The sequence below is a fragment of the Aythya ferina genome (assembly GCF_964211825.1).
Source record: "Aythya ferina genome assembly, chromosome: 1".
Taxonomy (NCBI): domain Eukaryota; kingdom Metazoa; phylum Chordata; class Aves; order Anseriformes; family Anatidae; genus Aythya; species Aythya ferina.
The window spans coordinates 191,882,521-191,904,944 of NC_140296.1; the positions used below are offsets into that span (position 1 = coordinate 191,882,521).

At 37.5% G+C, this 22,424-nt stretch overlaps 1 protein-coding gene across 2 annotated transcripts in view; it reads left to right on the top strand.

Annotated features, from left to right (window-relative positions):
- Positions 1-22,424, top strand: part of LRRK2 (leucine rich repeat kinase 2) — a 77,184-nt gene that overhangs the window by 7,174 nt on the left and 47,586 nt on the right. For both annotated transcript variants that reach the window (XR_014689667.1, XM_084509784.1), the window contains exons 4-16: positions 892-980; positions 2,660-2,794; positions 4,488-4,622; positions 7,843-7,974; positions 11,312-11,431; positions 12,573-12,697; positions 13,255-13,334; positions 14,086-14,192; positions 15,941-16,070; positions 17,041-17,165; positions 18,816-18,946; positions 21,482-21,626; positions 21,929-22,068. Coding sequence is in view for 1 of the 2 variants with exons in the window: in XM_084509784.1 (XP_084365910.1) it covers positions 892-980; positions 2,660-2,794; positions 4,488-4,622; positions 7,843-7,974; positions 11,312-11,431; positions 12,573-12,697; positions 13,255-13,334; positions 14,086-14,192; positions 15,941-16,070; positions 17,041-17,165; positions 18,816-18,946; positions 21,482-21,626; positions 21,929-22,068 (1,594 nt within the window). In the remaining variant the exon portion in view is untranslated. The remainder of the gene's footprint in view (positions 1-891; positions 981-2,659; positions 2,795-4,487; positions 4,623-7,842; positions 7,975-11,311; positions 11,432-12,572; positions 12,698-13,254; positions 13,335-14,085; positions 14,193-15,940; positions 16,071-17,040; positions 17,166-18,815; positions 18,947-21,481; positions 21,627-21,928; positions 22,069-22,424) is intronic.

Below are 22,424 nucleotides of genomic sequence, written 5' to 3' on the forward strand. Positions count from 1 at the left end.
TTATCTGAAAATTGGCCTATTAATTTCTTCTCAGTTTTTCTTAGTGCCTTCAGTATTGTCTAGAGATTTTAAAAAATTGTTTAATAAGTAGGTATTACAGATTCGAGGTCACTGTCTTAGAAAATCTGTCTTTGGGCAGACAGTTTGGTACATTCACTGGCTTTTTCAGAGCACTTAGCATTGTTTGGCTCTCCTTATGTTTAAGAATTCAACTTTGTTTGACTCTGCTTGCAGCATTTCAGAGGTTAATATCCCTGGGTCTCAAGTCAGGCCACCTAGAAAGTAGAGAGTATACAATTGCTAGTCTATGAAATGTTTCTTTTCAGTGATTTGTCCAACATCCCATAAGTGCTACATGGTGGAACCTAAGACAGGATAGAGTCCTTCAAGGTGCTGTTCAAGTTCTTTAGCTGGGAAACTGCTTTGTGTCTTCCAGCAGACACTTGATCGTTCACTGTAACTTCACTCTTGCAACAAGCAGAACACTGCCTTACCAGCTGCAGACTGCTGCACTCCCCAGCCCTGCTTTCTGTAGAATAATTCCAGCCTGGATGTAAGACTTGCCTCCTGTAGAATTAATATATGCATATAAAATTAATTTAAATTTAAATTGGTAAATTACACATCATTACTTTCATGTAATCTAAAAATTGTTAGAGTAAGTAATTTAATTAAAAAGTAATTTAATTGCTAACTTGAAAAAAACATAAGCTGAAAGAAAAGTTTGAAAAATGAATTGAGAAATGACAAAAATGGCTTTAGAAAGCTTTTACTAATTTCTGTAACTACTTTGTGTTGTTGTTTTTTTTTAAAGTAATGTTTGAAAAAAAATTGGTTTTGTTAGTATTTACTTAGCCCTAACTCTTTTTTTTCCATCTTTTAATTTTTTAGGCTGATCCTTAAAATGCTCACAGTTCACAAAGGAAATGTAAATCTCTCAGTAATAGGACTGAAAACATTAAATCTTCTCCTCATGTCAGGTATTGTCTGTTTTACTTTGAGCCTTTAAAAAAAAAAAAAAGAACTGTGATATAAAGTGCGTGACCATACATTTTGGACTGGATTTGTCTCTCTGTTTTATTCTGTAAAGTCATTTGTGCTTGTATATAAAGGTGCAGTACTGTTTTGCACCTTTTTCTATCCAGGTCGAAAGGAGTCTCCAAACTTCAAGGCTATGAACAACACGGCCCAATAATTTTGCCAACTTGTTATTAGCATAGGCACAAATACTTGCTGTACAGTAAGTTAAATAAGTGCTGTGCTGTGCTGTAAGTTAAATAAGTAAGAGCTTTTTCTTAGCAAGGTATAAAATTGGTCACATTCTGACTTGCTTCTTTAGTACTGGTTTATATATTTGAAAAGAGTGAATTGTCTCTGATATATTTCTGTTATTCTGCTCTCTAGAGACTTGATCTTATCAGGTACTGAGAATGTTTTTCTCGATCTTTTGTTGAAATTAAAGAGACGGTAAGGGAAATATCTGCTAGCTTGGTTCAAGGTAGCATATAATAACTAGTACTAAATTACTGTCGAAATAGGAGAGTTTCCACTGGCTTTGAAAGGCCTTGTAATCAACCTTACAAAATAAGGCTTAGACTTTAGGTAGTTAAAGCTGATCTGGCTGTCCAACTTCCTGCTGTAGGCAATAGAGTGAAACAGGAACTTTAAGAAGATGGTTCATGCTATTTATTTGTCTATTTTATAAGATCAATTACCTCTTGAATCTGCTTTCTTCTCCCTTTTAATTATTTGTTTAATTATTTAATTATATAAAGTATTTGAAACTGTACCTTGTCAGAAAAATCTCTTGGTATTCTTTATGTCTGTATGTCCAAAAGCTTAAATTGCACTACAGCTGGAGGTGGTAGGCCACTGTGAATGCAGAGTGGTAGCCATACAGAAAGATCCTTTCGTTAAAAGAAAAAAAAAAAAAAAACAGCTGCAGCTTAAATACCAGATCAGGCACTATTAATTTTACTGTTACTGATGTAAGCTTGAAAAATTGTCATGAATATGATTTTCTTCCTTATACATGACATAGAGACAGCAACTTTTTTCAGATTTTTTTAATTATTATTTTAAGAGCAACAGTGACATTGGCTTTTTAGTTCATTTTCAGGTAGCAAATCTTTCCAGGCTGAAAGAATGGCCAACAGAGTGAGAATAGCATTTCATGATACAGATGGGTCAATTTCATGGTTCACCATAGCAGAAAGGTAGATTCCAACTCCCCCTGTGCTTTCTTCTGGCAGTGTAGTCCTATCTTTTTTTTTTTTTTTTTTTTCCACAAGTTTAGTTTCTTAGTGAAATTCTTCAGTTTGCAAAAAGTGCAGTTTTTTTGCACTGATTATTTTTCCACTGGTTTAGTGAGGTGAGCTGTCTCTGAGAAGTCAGACAAGTACCAAAGCCAGCGGGAGCAGGAGTGGAGAGAGGAAACTGTCTTTTTGCCAGTAATCTTTTAGAACACCTCATTTGTCTTCTGAAATACTACCTTAAGAGATAACAGCCTCATAATTTATATAAAAGCCTGGGTGTGAGCCACCAGAGTAAATTTGAAGGACAATATTAAAGACTTTGGGATTTTAATAGTTAAGTACAGTGCTCCAATTAACATGTTGAGAACACCTCAGCACAACATGTAATCTCTTCTGCTTTTTAGATGTAGTTGCTTTCCTGCTCCTGGAGGAAGAGGTGGATGTGTTTTCTTTGATATTTAATGCCATGCACACCTTCCCTAAAAATGAAGAGATCCAGCAACACGGATGCACAGCATTATACAAGCTTTTTGAAAAAGGTATTATATCATGTGGGCTCTTAAGTTAGAAAAAAAATAAAAGATTGGGAGGGGACTACAGATATTTATTTAACTGCAAAAACATGAATTCTTGCATTCCTTTTTTTCTTTTTTTTTTTGTATTATATCTGTTCTCAAAACCCATTAGCACAAAACAGGTTTTCCAAGCAGTATCATAAATTTTCTGAATCGGTTAAATTAATGTTGAAAATGTCACTACATTTCTGACTAGAGTTAATGGGAAAGATGGGATTTAAAGTTAGTCAGTAACACTGGGACAAAGAGTAGTGACACTTGATTTTAATTCTCAATAACCAAAGCTGCTTCTTGAAAGACTGATAAATTTTAGGATTGCCAGGAAGTTGTGAGCAAGTCTAAAATCAAGCAAAATGTTTGCACTTTCAAAAAAGTATATGATTCAGCTATTGATCCTGACAACACTGAAAGGCTAAGATTGTATCTCTACAATATCCCTCTGTTTCTTTTGAGGAATGATGTCACCATGTATTAAATTTCTGCAACATTTTTAGGAACTGTCTGTGTATAATGGCCAAAAATCCCATTATTGTGACAGTTTATCTTTGCATTGAGTTTCTTGCTTCAGAATAACTATTGAGAAATTCTAGTACTCCTAGAAAGTCCACTATACTCCTTTGCTTCAAAGATAGTCTCCAGTTCTTCAGATTTGTTCTTCCTGGCACCATTTTATATTGCTTTTTTTTCTAAGTCTTCCTCCCACACATGTGCCTGGAACTATTTTCTGCTTTTCTTTCCCTTTTCCTCTCTCCCTAAATACTTTTGTCCTGCCATATTTTCTCTTCAGTCTCCACAAGCGTCTCAGCTTCTTGCATTTTCTGTGTATGCCTTTTATAAGAAGTGCCTGATTTTTACAGATTCACAGACATTTCAGGTACAGACCTGCATGCCTTCTTCTTGACGGCAGCATAACAAGTTCCTAGGCTGTCCCTGGATATGTTTTTCTTGCCTTTGAGAAACCTTCTCAGCTATTGCAATGTGAATTTTTGTACCCTTATCATGAACCAAATTCAGATGATCCTGCTTACAAAATTTGAAGTGTGGGATTCGTGCTCAAGCTGGATTAGTTCCTTTATCTGGTTCACTGCACAACTGCAGTGATGTCAGCACAAATGACGGGGGACAGTGATTGAAAAACCTTATGCTATTATTACAGTGAAGGTAGGGTATTATTAAAGCATGGCTGTAGTCTTTATGAAAAGAACTCTATTATCAAAAAAGTTGAGAAGTAAAATAAAATAATGGAGTATGTGAAATGCATTCCATCAAATTGTTTTCACTGTGTTCTTAGCTTTTCCTTCACTTATATGCTGTCTTGGTGAAGAATACCTGAAGGTTGTTCTGTGGAAAAGACTAAAAGACTTTAAAAAAAAAAATACTCGTTTTAAAAAAAATACTCATTCACAGGAAGGCACTTGAAAGTCAGAATTCATTTACAGAAAATGTGGGCTAGAAAAAGGTTTCTGTAAAGTAGCTCGGTTTTTGGTATAAGAAGTCTTAACTGTGGAATATGATCTCGGTGGAGGAGACTACCTTAGTTTCTGTGGAATATACAAAATAAATGTAAGGAAACTTCATTAAAATAACTGTATTTTCTCACATTTTATCAGGATATGAATTACTTCCTCAAAACTTACTGTCTTTGTCTTTAATTTAGTTCCAGAAGAGCAGCTGACTGAATTTGTTGAAAGCAAAGATCATATGATCATACTGGAAGTATTTAAAGAGTTTCCAGAGAGAGAAGAGGTGATTCTTCCTGCACTTTACTCATTACATTCCTTAGCTGGACCATGTAAGTGTACTACTGGAAATCATTTTCAATTCTTCACCTCCCACAGCTTGCGTCAGCTCACCTGAGTGCATGGTAATCTTTCAGTGACTGCGAAAGCAAACAAAACTTCAGAGTCTCTCTAGGGAAAAACAGTTGGTAGTGCTGCAAAAATAGTGACACATTTTGTCAGAGGGAACAGTTTTGAAATGAGAATTGGTTGGGAGCTGCTAAACAAATCACTTTTCTGTTTTTTGTGGGAAATACTGACTTGTAATTTTTTATGGGAAATTTTCCTATTCAGTCATACTTACAAGACTGGAATCTCTCATAAAGTAGGTAAAGAGTCTTTCTTCTGCTCAGAATAAGTGTTAACTAAGATGCTTATCATGGCTGCAGAGGTCAGATTTCAAATCCTTGCTCTTCCTTTTTTAAAGTTTGAATAATAAGGTATATTTATTGACTAAATGAACATTCAGTGAGTTTGGGTAGCTGGTTAAGAACATCGTTGGCAGAGGCTGTTCCACAAGGGGAAAATTTCCCATGCAAATCCAATGGCCAGAGCTAAGACAAGGTGTTAGGGCTCAAGCACCCCCCTCTGACCAGTCAGTGGTGGCTGCAGTGAGGAGCACAGGTAGTATTGAGCACATTTTGGAGCCTCATGGTGTCCTCAGGTGTTGTGCAATAGGGCAGAAGAAAATCTCATTGTGTCTCGTTCTCTCATCACAGCAGTCCCTATTATGGGCAAAATCAGGCTCCAAGAAGAGTCCCTGGTAATTGGTGTCCCTTTATTGACTTGGTGCATGATGCTGTTGACACAGAGGCAGCTCTTGCACCTTACTGTTGGCAAATTCAGCAGGCATCAAGCTCTTTGTCTCTTCCACAAGGTCACAGAATCATCTAGGTTGGAAGAGACCTCCAAGGTCACCGAATCTAACCTCTGACCTAACACTAACCAGTCCTTCAGTAAACCATATCACTAAGCTCTACATCTAAACGTCCAGGGATGGTGATTCCACCACTTCCCTGGGCAGCCTGTTCCAATGCCTCACAACCCTTTCGGTAAAGAAGTCCTTCCTAATATCCAACCTAAACCTCCCCTGGCGCAACTTTAGCCCATTCCCCCTCATCCTGTCACCAGGCACGAGGGAGAATAGAGCAACCCCCACCTCGCTACAGCTTCCTTTAAGGTACCTGTAGAGAGCAATAAGGTCGCCCCTGAGCCTCCTCTTCTCCAGGCTGAGCAATGGTTGTAATCTTGCAGAAGTGTTTCCTCACAAAGCCTACCTCATACGTCCTGTCCATTTGTATAGGAAACGTGCTGGCCAAGGGTGTGCCACAAAACAGGAACTAGACTGCAGTTTTCCAAATTTCATCATTCTCCAAGCTATTTAATTTCCCTTTCACAAGCTTCTTGCTGTTCCAGTTTGTCTTTAAAAATAAAGCATTCCTTGAGACAGAAATAATTTTACCATAGCCTATTTCCATTTTCTAAAGCAGAGAGTGCTAAGTGCTTTTTTTTTTTTTTTCTGAAGAAGAGAGTGCACTTCAGAGAGAGCCTGAAGTGCTCTTTAAAGAAAGTAATTAGAGAATGTGTAACAGATCCAAGAGGAAGCCATGACAAAGACTTGCTCTACAGCAGGCGTTGTTTTTGGAGTTTGCACTTCCCTTTCTGATGTGAAGTATTGAAAATAGGGAAACAAAGATAGTTTCAGCGTAGTTTGAGTAGTGTCCCCATATCCTGAAGTCTACATACATCATGGATTTGTGCCTCAGGATGCCTTCTTACACTAATACATATGTAGACTTTGCTCTGGCTCATATGTCGTGAGAAATCGTGGGCGGGCAGTTTATCCCAGTGCAGGACAAGAACTCTCTTAAATTTCAGTAGTCTTGAGTGAATGAGAAAATGTTTTGCTGACAACTGTCCTTCAAAGTCCCTGGGGAAGCGATGTATCACATGATGTTTGCCATCTAAGTGTTAGTCATAGGCAGTGATCCAGGCTTCTCCTATATTTAATGGGGAGAAACAGGCACCTCCAGAGGCAATTTCACCTCACCCTGAGAGAGGTACCTGTTATTCCATGAATTACAGAGTGCTCAGATCTCCTCATCAGTTTCTGTGAGAAGCTGGACGTCCGAGTTCTAGTGGTAAATATTAAATGAGAGCCATTCCACAGCACTGCTTCGTTCTTGCAGGATCTAAATATACATTTGATTGCGCTCTCTCTGTAATCAACAATTTTAGAATGATCTGAATATTTTAATATGTTGATAATTATCACCTGTGAAGTGTGCAAACCTTTACAATGAAAGGTGTTTTCAGTAGTGAGTGACATTAATAAATCACTGTCATCTTAAAGCATTGTGAAAAGAACCTTCCTACACGAACAAACAGAATGATTCAGAAACGCTTCCCACTCACAGCTTGCTTTTTCAACTTAATATCTTTGTATACAGGACAGCCAAGCTGTTGAAAAGAATATTAAGAAAGTTTATAGACCTCAGTAAAATAGTGCTGAACCTCTTGGAGGCAGTGACAGGACTTTGATTCACTGGAACCAAGATTCTGTCCAAGATTTTTGGGGTTCTGTATCACGCCCTGTATAGACACGTACTGCAAAGATGCTTTCAAGCACTGTGTTTCTAACTACCATGATACTATTTTGTTTTAAATTACTGGGTGTGGGATCTCTGATCTCAGTAGGAAAGGTTGCATTCTGTCTTTTTACTGACTAATGTGAATGCCTGTTAGTTTCAGTATCTGACCTGCATAATATACAGTGAATAGGGTGAAGGTGACCGAGCCCTGGCACAGATTGCCCAGAGAGGCTGTGGAGTCTCCATCCTTGGAAATACTCAGAAGCCACCTGGTCGTGGTTCTGGACAACTGGCCCTGCTTGTGCAGGGGAGGTTGTTCAAGATGACCCCCAAGGTCCCTTCCAACCTCAACCATTCTGTGATTCTGTGAAAAATTTCGGGATCATGAGGTGAACCTTTCTATACCCTCAATACGTAATAGTCATAGAGGAGAACTAGTTTAAACCAAATGACAAACTTGCTAACTTGCACCCTAAAAAAGAAGAAAAATATGATTTTTAATTTGAATTTAATTACTTTAATTATTATAAATTATTACCAAGTGTTGGTAGTCATTAATATTAGAACCCAATTACCATGCTTCTTTTTGTGTTTTCTTTTTATTTTAATCTTAAGTAATTTTTGTTTCTGTTTCCCTCTTCAGCCAGCAATGTGGAAGTGCTGATGTCTGGAAATGTTCGCTGCTACAATGTTATAGTGGAAACCATGAAAAGATTCCCCAGTAGTGAAACCGTTCAGGAAGCCTGTTGCTGTTTGTTGCATAAGCTTACATTGGGTAAGTTCACAAAGCTGGTGTTAGTCAGCTTACTTTGTGTAAGAACTGGAGGTACTGACATGAAATGTTAGGCCAATTAGAGAGCTACTGTTCCAGTGAATCCTCAGGACGGCGTATAACTCAATTTTTCTACTGACATGAAGGTATTGAGGCAACACTGGCAACAACCAGTATGGAATCCTTTCATGATAAAGGCTAGCAACAATGACAGAAACAGTCATAAAAACGGAGAGTGAAAAAGTGAGAAAAAAGGAGTATATCAATAGATCTCCCATTCTTTGTGATGTTATTAAACAATGGAAGAAAATTCCTTCTAAATTTCTTCTCTGAAGTGGTGGTGCTGGATGTGTGAGGTCCTGTTGGTGCTACTGAATTATCTGGGGCATACTCTCCAAGACTGTGTTTTTCCTCCTTGCAATGCATCTACCCAAAGGCCTGTGCTGCATTCCTGCTCAGGTATGGTGCCAGCCTTGGGGGCCCTGGCCTGCAGCAGTGAAAGAACCAGTTTGCTGGACTTCCCTTGGCTTGGGTAATAGTACTTCCATTGTCTGAGTTGACATGGGCTAATGCCACGTCAAGCGAAATAATGGCAATGTCTACAAGGATTTTGTTGTGCCTCTTCCCAGCTCTGTGCTCTTACCACTATAAGAATATGATCTGATCAGTTGCAGTGGACCAGGTAATAGCAAATTCTAATGAAAATAAATACATTTTTTCCCCCGTTGTGTGAAAAAAAGACTGTGAGTAGAGCAGCTGGAATAACCCACACTACATGGCAGGTTTTTCATCACTCCGCCAAGGTCTTTCTCATGAGTTAGACTTCCCAGTTCTTGCAGGTGGTGGCCTGAAGCTGCTGCAGATGCTGGTGCCACTGCATGACTCCTCTTAATCAAATCAGTCTTGTCCTGTCACCATCTGTTTCCGCTCCTTCATGCAGATATTGTAGAGAATACAGATCAACCTTGAGTGCAATGGAGTGCAACTTCCAGTTCCCCTTCAAAAAGCCAAACAAACATTTAAAGAAAATGTGGCTTCTGAGGTGGTATTTGCAGTTATTTGGCAAGAGGTGGTGTTAAGCTTCAACAGCTTCCTCTGCAAGGCCGACGGAAGGCATGGTAACCAAGCACTTGTGGGGACACAGCAACTTTGTTGGCATGCTTCAATCCTGCCCTGTGTGCAACCAGCCTGACCTCATGGCCTCAGAACATGCTTTTGTGATTTGTGTTTACTGATCAACAAGTAATAGTGGCAGGTAAACAGACATGAGATCTATTAATTCTTTTTTCAGCTCCACAGGTCCCTTTCATCTCGATAAGCAGACACTTTAGGAGGAGATTGGGAAGGTGTGCCCAGAGCACCAGACAGATAGGTAGAACAGGCGTGAAATTGTTAGGGTGTCCATCCTTACCTTCCATGTGAGACTGGAAATAGTCTGGAAGATTTTCTTATAGCCAGTGTGGGTTCGCAAATTATTCTGATGGACACTGTTTTCTTAAACCCAAGTTAATCGGTAGTGAAATTGTAAAGTCAACATCTATTAGCTTCCAAAATCACTGTCATGTGTTCTTGCTAATCTGGTAATGACTATTCAAGATGAGAATGTCATCAGAATTTTAACTGACTGCAACCTGTTTAAGCAGCCACAAGTCCAGCATAATTACTAGTTGCATAGCCTAAATTTCTTACTTCCTGTGAGATAAGTGGCATATTTACACAAACATGTCATTTTCAGTAAAATACAGCAAGAAACAGCAACGCTGCTACAACATGACAACACTAGTACAGACTAAGAAGAAAAATGCTGTTTCCATTTGCACTTGTGTGGGTGGTAAGGCCAAAGTTTTAGAATGAGGGATCTGGAAAGGACTTGCCTTAAAGTCTGTTCTTCAGAGTTCTGTTGACTTGGACTAACCAGGCTCAATCAGGGGAAACTGAAATTCTTGAAACAATATCTTGGGCTACCAGATGCTGTTGACATAAACATAAACTTTACCTTGCTTACCTATATTGTGTGGAAGTTGAGGTGAAGGCATGAGTTGAAATGAGGAAGGTATTACTGTCTAGACTGTTGGGAGGCTACTGACAAAGCTGCTCAGGTCAGCTTGCTTCTGGCTGGAAGAGAGAGTTGAGATGGGCTTACATTCTCTTCTGAGGGAAAAGGTAGGAGAAGAATGCTGGGAAGGAAACTCTCCCAACAAAGAAAAAGAAATTGAGACAGTGACAAAAAGGCCTCTTAAAAACTACTCTGAAATCCTGAAGAGGAGACAGAGGGGACTCAAATGGTTGTGAGCAAACTGAGCAGGGAGGTTGGACCAGATGACCTCCAGAGGTCCCTTCCCACCTCAACCGTTCTGTGATTCTGTGTGATCGTCAAACACTGGGAGAGGTACTTATTTCCCAGTGAACAACCTAGACATTGCAGGTAGCCAGCCCCTGTATGGCTCAGGACCAGAACTGAGGTAAAGAAATTAAGTTAGCTTTTCTTCTGCTTCTAATTTTATTTTTCATGCCCACAAATCATACAATTCTTAATTTTGTACCTTATCTCAAGCGCTTGAGAAACATCGATACAGATTTGAATTTCACTTTTCATGTGGTTAGTATGATTCTCATTTTTAGTAATTGAGAATTAAATAAAATTAAATATCAGAATAGAAACTGTATCTATCAGACTATATTTTACAAAGTGAGCATAGCCATATTATTGTATGCATAATTCTTGTTTGCACAACAAATGGAGAAGTTATCTTCTTTTGCTTGCTTTCATTTGTAGAATTTCTTACATTCAACCTTATATTCAATTACATGTAATGTATAGCCTTTGATAAAAGCTGTCCTTTAAATAATACATTTATCATCAAAAGCTAGTTCTTTCTACTGTTCCAAAATGTATGTATTCTGTATTTATAAGGCTGACTTTGATCTTCTGAACAAGGAGGACAAAACTAGAGGGCAAAACAGGTTTTAAACACTTGCTTGGCAGGATAAATCAAATCATTGCAAGAATTCAAGACCAGCACTGCTTTGGTTTCCTGGCAGGAAGTCTGCAAATGATATATAGATGGTATCTTATTTTGCTGACACTGTGTATGTCATGTTTCATTAAACCTCAGTCTTCATATTAAAAATAAAGAACCTACATGTAGATCTCAGATGCTTTTTATCCTTGTCCTCTTCTTTCCACAAACAAAATACCGTTGTGTGAAGCCCCCTAATAACAAATCTAATGTTTACTACAAACAAAGCTTATGCATTATGTGCTGAGAAATCTATGCTAAATGTGTTTAAAGCTATAGATGTGTGTTTACATTCATTTAATACCTTTATCTATTTTCAGGAAATTTTTTCAATATCCTTGTGTTACATAAGGTTCCAGAAGTCATTGTGAAGGCTGTGAAAACGTATTCTAAAAATGCAAAGTTACAGGCTGCAGGTCTCAGCTGTTTAGCTCTTCTCAGTAAGTAAATTCATTCTTAAACACATAAATAAATTACTTATGAAATAAACCAGTAAATGTTTTCATACTGGTGATTTCCTGTAATTATTCTTAATTCTGTTTCTGTTTTTAATGTGGAAGCCTCAAGTAAGGTAGCTTTGACAGAGCTAGATTTCCTGCACATTTATGGTTTAGTATGACAATCCTGTGTTCATACCAGATTCCCAGATACTCAGAGCTGGGACGTTATGTTGATAGATCTTAACAAAGCAACCTGTTTGTTCATAGGCAAATATTGGATAATCCCTGATTAATATAAAATGTCTGCAGACAGCAACATGTATTTGATGCCATGTTTGCCATGTGTGGCAGTACTTATTATGTACTGCCAGTAGATTGCAACACCAAGTTAATGCTTGTGCCTGAGTTCTGAAATCAAATAAAAGGTTTAACCTTTTCCTTGAGTACGCTCCAGTTGTTATTTTTAAACAGAAATTAGTTACCTAGTGGCACAAAGCTAAAGATCAGATCCTGTTAGTCTTTGAGTAGTACAAATGTCAGTAGAAAGGCTGTGTAACAGTCCTCACAACAGCAAATGTTAGTAATCAGCATACACTCCAGTAGACTTCAGATACTATGGTCAGTGTTGATACTTAAATTGTTTTCTTAAATGCTGAAAAACACAGGTATGACATGATTTGTTTTACATTTCAATGCACTTTCTGGGACCTACTGTTTCTCTCAGCAATTGCAATTTATATTTTTAAATGTCATATCTTCAGAGTGAAGATGGCTCAGCGATAAGTGGTTACGTGCAAATGAACCACAGTTATATTTTATGTGTGTGATGTTCTGTATGTAAATGCATAACAGAACAAGTATGTGCTGCTCTTTTCAGAACCTGACCATTGACTGATCTGTAACTATCTATATAACTGGCTGCACTAAAGTACTACATAGCAAGGGGTTTTCTTATTCCTTTTATAACCTTAAAGACGTCTCAGTTCTGTCACAGAGCAAAAGACTTCTCCCTTCCCAGAAAAGACTAATCCTCCAAATGACTTTCCTACACAGGCAATGGGAGCACCTCCATGACTACAGTTAAGACATAAGTGTTTTGTCTTTGCAATAAGAATTGATTGTAAATATTTTGTATTTCAAGCTGAAACAATATTCCTAAACCGAGACTTAGAGGAAAGAAAAGAAGAGGAGGAGGAAGAAAAATTATGCTGGTTGGAAGCATGCTACAGAGCATTAGAACTACACCGAAAAAACACAGATGTACTGGTGAGAATTTCTGGATGATGGGGGTGTAGAAAGACAGCATTACACGTTAAATAAAACATTTAGCAGCATAATTTTCTCTCATATATCCTCAGACAAACTAGGTCTGAGGGACTGTATTAGCCTTGGAAAAAAATTCCCTTTCATTCCATCCTTACCTTTGTTCACCCCAAGCAGTTTCAGTCACTCCTTTGGATCAAATGTGGTTAGGTAGTTGAGACTTAGTGCCTGGAACTTCGGCCACCCAAAAGCTTGTTGCTTTGTATACAAAAGCTCAGCTGCTCTGTATACAGCAGCAAAACACAGGCTCATCAGCTGAAGAATTAATGTTGGCCTAATGTAGGTAACAAAATGAAAATCAAATAATAAGAACGTGGCACATGCTTGTAACTGAGTTCTATCCCAGATATAAAAACGCAGCAGTCCATACTTTGTTGTATTTCTACATAAAGCAACTAACACCTTTATCATGGACAGAACAAGTCTCAAACTTTTTTTTTTTTTTCTATTCTGAAGGTTTATTTCTTCAATCCTTTTGTTTCCTCTTTTTTTGTATTTAGGAGGCTGCATGCTGGGCTTTGAAAAATCTGTTCCTGTATCAACGCAACCTTCATGAAAAGATTGGAGATGGAGATAATCAGTCAGTATTAATACCTTTTACTGTATTTTTGGAAATGAAAAAAAAAAAGTGGCCTACTATTTGGCCATTTGGGGGTCTCATGTTTCAGTTATTTTTATTTCTTGTTTTCTAATACATGATGAATTGCATGACAATCAACATAGAAAGTTTCTTTCTTGAAAAGTATTCTAATCTCCACATAGACCAAATTGTTAGTGTTTTAATAAAGAGTCAGGACACAGTCTTAATAGAGTGAATTTATACAGTTTACAAGGAATTTCATTTTCAGTTGAAAAAAAGGATAGGGGGGATTAAAGAATGTAAGAGTAGGGAAAATAGAGGAGATTCAGATTAAGTAGGTAGGAAGAATAGAAAAGCAGCACACATTTTCCCACAAGTCAGATGAAAGGGCATAGCAGAGGGAGCACTGGCCATCAAGGAGAATCTAGGCATGGATAAAACAGAATTTCCCTTAAACTCTTTCTCAGAGTTGTTTAAAATTTTAATCATGCAAATTTTGGTAAGACTGTTTTTTTTACTCATTTCTGCACCTCAAGTCACTTGGAAGTCATGACTCCAAGTGAATTCGGTAAGATTCAGAGTTGGCTTACACACATAGTATGCAAAGATGTTGCTGTAGTGAAATAGCCAAGTTCAGTCATCTAAAAAATTAACTATGTCACTTAGTGGGTTTTTAGTAAACTGAACTATGGTTACGAAGTAACTGCTGTAGTGTGGTCCCTGTGCAGTGATTCGTTTCTCTCTGTGAAAGGTTCCCAATAGACAGAGCGGTGATGCTGTCCATGCTGATGCACTCCTCTTCAAAAGAAGTGTTTCAGGCAGCTGCTAGTGCCTTGGCAATTTTGTCACAGCAGAATGGTAAGGGAATGTAACTGTCTTTGCTTTCTGATTCTGCAGTCGTTGCTATAATATTAAATATTGATATTAAAGAACATACAAAATGTGCTAGGGTATGGATACCGTATTCCCTGTGATTAGAACATTGTAAAGTTGTGCTCAATAGGAGGTTTATTCCTTGCTTTGAAAAAGGTATTGTTAGCTAGGAGGTAGACCGACCGATGTCATCTACTTGGAGCTGGGGATGTTCAGCCTGGAAAAGGGAAGGCTCCAGGGAGGCTTCATTGTGGCGTTTCACTACTTAAAGGGGGCTTATATAAAAGATGGAGAGCGACTCTTTGCTCAGTCAGATAATGACAGGACAAGGGGGAATGTTGTTAAATTAAAAGACGGGAGATTTAGACTAGATTTGAGGAGCAAATTCTTCATTGTTAGGCCCTGGCACAGGCTGCCCAGAGAAGCTGTGGATGCCCCATCCCTGGAGGTGCTCAAGGCCAGGCTGGATGGGGCTTTGGGCAACCTGGGCTGGTGGGAGGTGTCCCTGCCCATGGCAGGGGGGTGGGACTGGGTGATATTTAAGGCCCCTTCCAACCCAAGCCATTCTGTGATTCTAGTACTGAAGAATTCATGTCCAAAGAAAGAGATCTTTGCCAGTTTATATGCTTTAATTGCTGTTTTTTTGGAGCAGGAGACATGAGAAGAGTCTGTTCTCCCTGTGTGCTTGTTTAAATGTTTATCACATTTAAATTTCATCAAGACCAGAATTTGTCAAAACTCACATGAGTAAGGATTACAGCCTGACAAATAACATTTTGTTAATAATACAGGGGATCTGAACAGCCACGTTTACTTCAGTAAATCAAATCTTATGTTGAAAGTTAAGCATGTGCATAACAATTTTCAAGATTGCTTTAGTCCTGATTGTGTCCCCTAGCTTTTCCTAAAATTTTTCTATTTGTGGACCCCTTCAACATTTTTCAGTGGCAGTGTGGACCTCTGGCTAGACTATTTAAGCCTACTTTGGCCTTCTTTTGTCAGATAATTTTCCCAGAATCCTTTGAAATGGTTATGGATCTCAAGTGGTTTGTACACTGTGCATTGAAAACCACTGGCTTGATATGAAGATAAGGACTAACTTAATTACCATTCTCTAGGTGAGAAAGCTTTGGTTTATCACTAGGTTACTGAGCCAACCAAGAAAATGACAAAAAAATGGTGCTAGTTACCATGATAATATAGAATATTTGTATAGTATTCGGAGCTGTATTAGCTACACTTAGAGCTCTAACATATATTTGGGTATTTGAATTTTTAAAAATGTGTGAACAAAGTAATTAGACTGGGTTAATATTTCATTTTTGAAGTCTTATTTTGGAATTTAGAAGGTTTTTTGAAAGGTAAATTCTCACTTTCCTACTGAATCACAGAGTGCAATTCAGAGAAAAAAATGTTTAAAAAAAATATTTTTCAAAAATAAAATTAAAGTGGTATATTCTCCTTCCCCTAAGTTAAAGGTGCTAGTAAAAATACAGATGTATTTAAACTTATTAGGCACTTCAGGAATTTTAATGCTTTTGATTAAGATATGGAAATAAAGTCAGCTTCAGCTTGAATCATTTCCTATTTTAATTTACAATGCTATAACACGTATGATTTTGAGGGAAAAAATCAAAATGAGAAAAAAAAAGTTAGTTCTGTTGTTTTTTTAGAACTCTTTATATAGGGAGAAAGAGATCTGCTTATGGCATGCTTGCTGTTTTGTCTTGTAGGAAATATTAGGAAGACACTTTTGTCTAAAGGAATACACATGAATGTTTTGGATATAATGAGGAAACATCCGCATTCCCCTGAAGTGGCTGAAAGCGCCTGCAGAATTCTGAATCACGTTTTCAAAGGAAGGTAATACACTTAGAAATACGTGACCACTTTCAAAGCGAAGGTTTGTGAGATGCAGTGCTGTTAATTGATTACATTTAAATTACTGACTGTTTCACTTATGTTAAAATTGACCACACTCTGACAGCTCTATTCAAGACACTGAATCATATCTAGCCCCTCCTGTTAGCCACACTGATTTCCACTGAGAGCTAAGAATTTTCACACAATATTAACTCTAATTATATATATATATATATATATATAAAATATATTATATATATATATATATATAATATATTTTATATATATATAAAAGTTTCTTTTGTAATGGCTTTTGCAAATGCTCTAGGACATGGGTGGAAAACAAACTTGCGACTCAGAAAGAAGATCTCAAAATTCCATAAACATGTTTACAGGAATAAAATGTATTATAAAATAAAATAAGAAAGTGACCTTAGAAATAAATTAGTAGCCTTTGGCTACTACCATTTCTAAGTTAATGTCGTTGTGCTGTAGTTGTTTTTTTTCCTTCAAGATTAGAAACTGACACGATTGATATTTTTCTGTTTATTCTGCAAGTATCTGGCTATTCATCAATATTTTATGGCGACTATGGAACAGTAAATTAGAGAAGATCTATCTTCTCATATGTCTGCACTAGAATCAAAGAGAAATACATGAATCCACCATTCACCCTGAGTGAAGTACTATACTGCGTACCAGCGTTCTGGACTGAATTGAAAATTACCTCTCAGTAGTGTCAAATTGGATTAATTACATACTCTACATTCATGAAATGACATGAAAATAACATGTTTGCTATGCTAAAAAAAAAGAACCATAGTTGAGTTTATATTTTGTAACTAAAACAGATTTGCATTGTAATAAAGGGATGTCACACCGTACTAATGAAAGAAGCAAATGTATAAAATCTATAAATGTTTTTTTTTTATTATTTAAATTATTTAAATTTTATAAATAATATTTTCAGTTTCCCTCATCTGGATATAATGACAGTAGCTGCATCAGAAGTTGTAAAAGCCATGAGGAAACATGAAAAATCACTCTCTGTACAACTGGAAGCACTTCGAGTCCTTTTACACTTCATGATGCCTGGTAAGTCATTTAAAAATATAATTGGTGTGACTTCATATGTCAAATCAGAGAATTTAATTAGATAGCTTGGTTTTAGTCTTATCTAATGAGACAGCCTTTAATAGGACTTAAAAAAATACCAAAATTCTGTATTTGACAGAGCAACTGTAACTTTAGAATGTACAAGATGGAGAGTCCATTGAAAATAACAAGCCAAAATTATCACTGCTGATATCCCTTTGATTTCATCAGTAATGATTTAGCTCTGCTGCTTCTGTGGAGCCACTACTGTGGTTGCATACTCCTACCATGATTTCATGATTTTTAAGTGAGAGCAAGCAGTGATAATGATATCAGCATGGTTTTACCACAAAATACAATTGTTTTGGTAGTATCTCTTGGAAGAAACATCAAAACTAGACCTCTGACACTAAGAAAGTGATTCAAAGATACGAAAGCTACTATTACATGCTATTTTCTCCAGCAAAGGAGAAACCAAACTGACTAGCTTAGGAATTCCTTTTCCCCCCAAAAAAAACTCTTTAAGAGCAATCTACATTATGAAAAAAGTGTGTGTTTGTTGTTTTTTTTTTTTTTATTTCCATACCTTTAACAGAGTATGGGGGAAGTTTTATCTCTTCTTTATCAGTTTACTGCTGTATATCCCATTTTTCTTTCCCCAGTGTTAAATGTGAGAGTACAAACATGCTGATTTTTTTCCAAACAGGTTTTTGCAAGTATCTTTCATGAATTTTAGTTGCATATTACAAAACCAATAGTTTCTAATCTAGTCGCTCCACTAGCATGCAGATTGATTATAGATTTCCTTTTTTTTCCTATTCATTTAATTATAATTCCAATTCTTTCCTACTTTTTCAATAAACAAGAGGATTAAGACTTTATACATATATTCTAACATGTAGGCAAGAGTATTTTTTGGTGAGAATCCTTAAAGTGAGGCCCTTCTAGAGTGCAATGAAACAAACAATACACAGAGCGGATGTTAAAATATGCATGTTAATTAGGGAATAAATAGTCATTTATGGGAAAATAGTAATCAGAAAAATACGAATGCTGAATTGACATTTAAAGGATATCTAAGTACTTTCTGTAGTGCCATTTGCCTGCAAGTGCTAATAGCTACTGGAAAGGTAAATCTGAAAGACCATTCTGTGTTCTTTAATTTGTACTCACCTTTCACTTATTTAATCTGTTGGTAAAAGTCAGCCTCTGATGTACTGCCAAGTGAAAAGGAACAAATAGTTTATGGCTTCCTTATAGAGTCTCCTTCCCAGAAGGAAGAAGCATTCTGAAGTGGTTGTCTGGAACACCAAGAAACCATATAGCTCAAGGAAGTACTAATGTATTGCAGTGTTCCTTAGGCAAAATTCTTTGGCATGATTTTGCATTTTCACAGTAAGTAGTGAGCAAACATATGGTGAAATTATCATTTCAAACACGATGTACCCAATGCTGCATTGTAAATCTGGAAGAACTCCAGTCTCTATCACTGCAGCGTTCTGAAAATGTCGTAAGATTAGAAGTATGCCTGCAGAGTCATTTAGCCTGTGTGTTCAATCTGATTGTAATACTGTGTTAATAATACTGGGTTAATAATGGGGAGAATATTAAATCTGTTCTTCTGAAGAAGCCTGTTTTCCATTGTTTCAGATACAAAGAATGACCAGAATGATTCTTTGGGAGATATGGGAGATGCTGCTTTCACACTTACTGTAAAAGTCATTAAAAGCCAGTGTCTGTTGGAGGGAACTCATTCATTGGTGCTTGGTGCTTTGAACAGGGTATGGTTAAAGATTTATCCTAATGAATATTGTCACTATTTTACATGTGCAGTGAGGAATCATTTATAATTCTTAGTTCCATGATGATTTTCCTATTGATTGGATAAAATCAATCTCAACCTTGAGTTTCATTTATTATTGGGTGTTTCTTTTCTACTTTATAGTCTAGAGTACATTAGATCATCTTTTACATAGTAATTCTAGGGGATACTTACACAGTGATGATTTTTTTTCAAGCATTTTATTTGTGATTTTGTTATGGACTATTTTATACATGAAAGGTGTTCTTGTGTCTTTGCCTCAGCTATGCATAGAGCCAAGTGTTTCTTTAGTATAGCTTTCATTGATACATACTTCTTTGTTTTCAACAGAACAGTGTTTCTCACTTGTCTCCATTCTTTGCATTATTCAATTCCATGACTTTCTCCAGCCACTGGAAGGCAAAATGATCACAGTGCCTTAAAGTGGAATCTGAAAAGTGAAAGGCATCACTGCCAAAGCAGGCCCGGGCTAAGCAGAGATAGTACTTGGCACTTTGCACAGCAAATTAATCTTAAATCCTGGTGACAGGAAATTTTTAACTTCCTGGCCTTCAGAAGATTCCCACTGGTTTACAGGTTTCACATGACCACAGTCAAAATGGATACAGCACTTCATGATTTTCTAGAAGTCTGTTAACAACTTTAGACTTGGCAAAAACCTTCAGTCAAGGAAATATGTCTTGAACATCTGTTATAAAAGTCGGAGCAAATGATGTATCAGCAAAAGAATGCTGAAATCTAAAGGACATTTATTGACCTGAAGACCTAGGATACAGGAATTAACAAGGCAAAATTATTTTTTACTTCAGACTTCGTCAAAGTTTTCAGTGCTTTTTTACCACCTCGATGGCTTTTTTGAACTTGCTGGTTTGTGATTTTGGGTACTACATAATCAAGCAGAAGGGCTAGAAATTAACATATTCTTATGAAAAAGTAGAGAAGGAATAAGGAAGGAGATGGGCACAACTCCACTAAAATAATATTGCAGCTTTGCAAGTCACTGTGATGTCCACACACACTTTCAGATCTAGGCCTTATCTAGGTTTCCTCCACCTAAAAGTGGGGAAAAATTGTGACAGATAATAACAAATAAGCTATTGAATTACTTTGTGATGGAAAAGAAAACTTAAAAACTTGATGTGGTGTGGCAATAGGTATCCTGCTTCATACCTTTTTCCTATCCTAACTTTATCAACAGCCACCACATTTGTCACTTGTCTCTTGCTTCACAAAACCTCGTTTGGTTACATTGAACCACAAAGGAAACACATTTCCCCACCCTCCTTTTCCTGGCAAGATCATGTAAACTTGAGTGGTTGTAATGAAAATTAGAAAAAAAAATCATAGAATGATTTGGGTTGGAAGGGACCTTAAAGGCCACCCAGTTCCAACCCCCTGCCATGGGCAGGGACACCTCCCACCAGCCCAGGTTGCCCAAAGCCCCATCCAGCCTGGCCTTGAGCACCTCCAGGGATGGGGCATCCACAGCTTCTCTGGGCAGCCTGTGCCAGGGCCTCACCACCCCAAATGAAGAATTTCCTCCTAACCTCTAATCTAAATCTTCCCTTTTTTAGTTTAAAAGTATTCTCCCTTGTCCTGCCATTATCTGACTGAGCAAAGAGTCACTGTCCACCTTTTTTATAAGTTCCCTTTAAATAGTGAAATGCCACTGTAAGGTCTCCCCAGAACTTTCTCCAGGCTGAACATCCCCAGCTCTCTCAGCCTTTCTTCATCGGAGAGGTGCTCCAGCCCCTTGATCATCTTTATAGCCTTTCTGTGGACTCACTCGAACGTGTCCGTATTATTTTTATGCTGGGGGCCCCAGAGCTGAACGCAGTGCTGCAGGTGGGGTCTCACGAGAGCAGAGCAGAGGGGGACAATCCCTTCCCTGGACCTCCAACTCCTCTATTGATGCAGCCCAGGACATGGTTGGCTTTCTGGGCTGCAGGTTCACATTGCTGGCTCATGTTGAGCTTCTCATCCACCGACAGCCCCAGGTCCTTCTCCCCAGGGCTGGCCTCATTTAGTTCTCTGCCCAGCCTGTGTTTGTGCCTGGGGCTGAACTTCATGAGGTTTGCACGGGCCCACCTTTCAAACCTCTCAAGGTCTGTCTGGATGGCATTTCTAGTCAGCAGAAACTTCACTGGCCTGCCAGAGCTTCTCAAACATGATGAATAGTGGCTTAGCAAGTACATCTGCCAGTTCCCTCAGGACCTGTGGATGTATCTCATCAGGTCCCACGGACTTGTACACCTTTAGGTTCCTTAGATGCTCTCAAACCTGATCTTCCTACTCTCTGGTAGAAATCTGAGGGTATGAGCAACTGAAACTTTGATTGAAAAGGAAAACTTTTTGAAATTGTAATTATTGTTATTTATTGTTACATCGGCTTTAACTTGACATACTTCTTTGAAAAATTATCACTATCAACTCTTCTATTGCCATTGTACCAAAACAAAGTGTTGATCTGATTTTATATTCATTTCTCTGTTAGTTTATTGGAAATCCTAGCATTCAGAGGTGTGGATTGAAACTGCTTACTTCTGTAGCTGAGTGCACTGGTGCATTAGAAATTTTAACCCAACAAGGAGCTACTGACACCGTGCTTCACACCCTGCAGATGTATCCAGATACACAAGGTATGGAAGTTATTTTGTTAGTTCAACTTGAATGATATAGTAGAAGGGGCTGATTAACCATATAATCTGTAGCCTATTGCACTCTTTAGTACTGGATGTGAAGTAGGTTACATGGCAATAAAAGGCAGCAGTACTGTGTAGTCCCCAGGTTTATCCAATTTCTAGTTATGCTTGGCCCTGTAATAGGTGATGCAAATAACTTTCTAGCACATTAGCTATATCACACTCTATTTAGGTCATGGGTTTATCCTACTCAGAATGTCTGAATAATCAACATTATTATTTTTTCTTTATTCTTCAAGACATACAGTGTTTGGGTTTGAGTCTTCTGCGCTCTTTGATTACAAGGAGGAGTTTGTGTATTGCAACTATGCATGTCCTGGCAACAGTTCTGGTTTCTACTCTGCGGCGATTTAAAGAGGTCACTGAAATCCAGATGCATGTATGTGTTATTTCTACTTACAAAGATAAAAGTGAAAGGCAAAAGTTTATGAAATTATTTTAATGTAGCTGTATTTGAAGTATAATTCTTTATTTTAATCACTTCATTTTTATTTTGTTGCAGTTACTAGGTATAAGCCTTTAAAATTAAACCAATATGATTGCCAGAGAGATGGGTTTCTTGGAAGCATATATTCAATTCAGTCCAAAATATAAAAGCACAAGTTTGGTTGTTTATCTAGCAAACTAGAACAAATTTTTTGGTCACAGTCCATTATTCAGTCAATCCAGAATCATGTAGTGCAGCAACCATCATTATAGTATAAATCACTCTTTTTTTTAAAAAGTGAGGGAAAA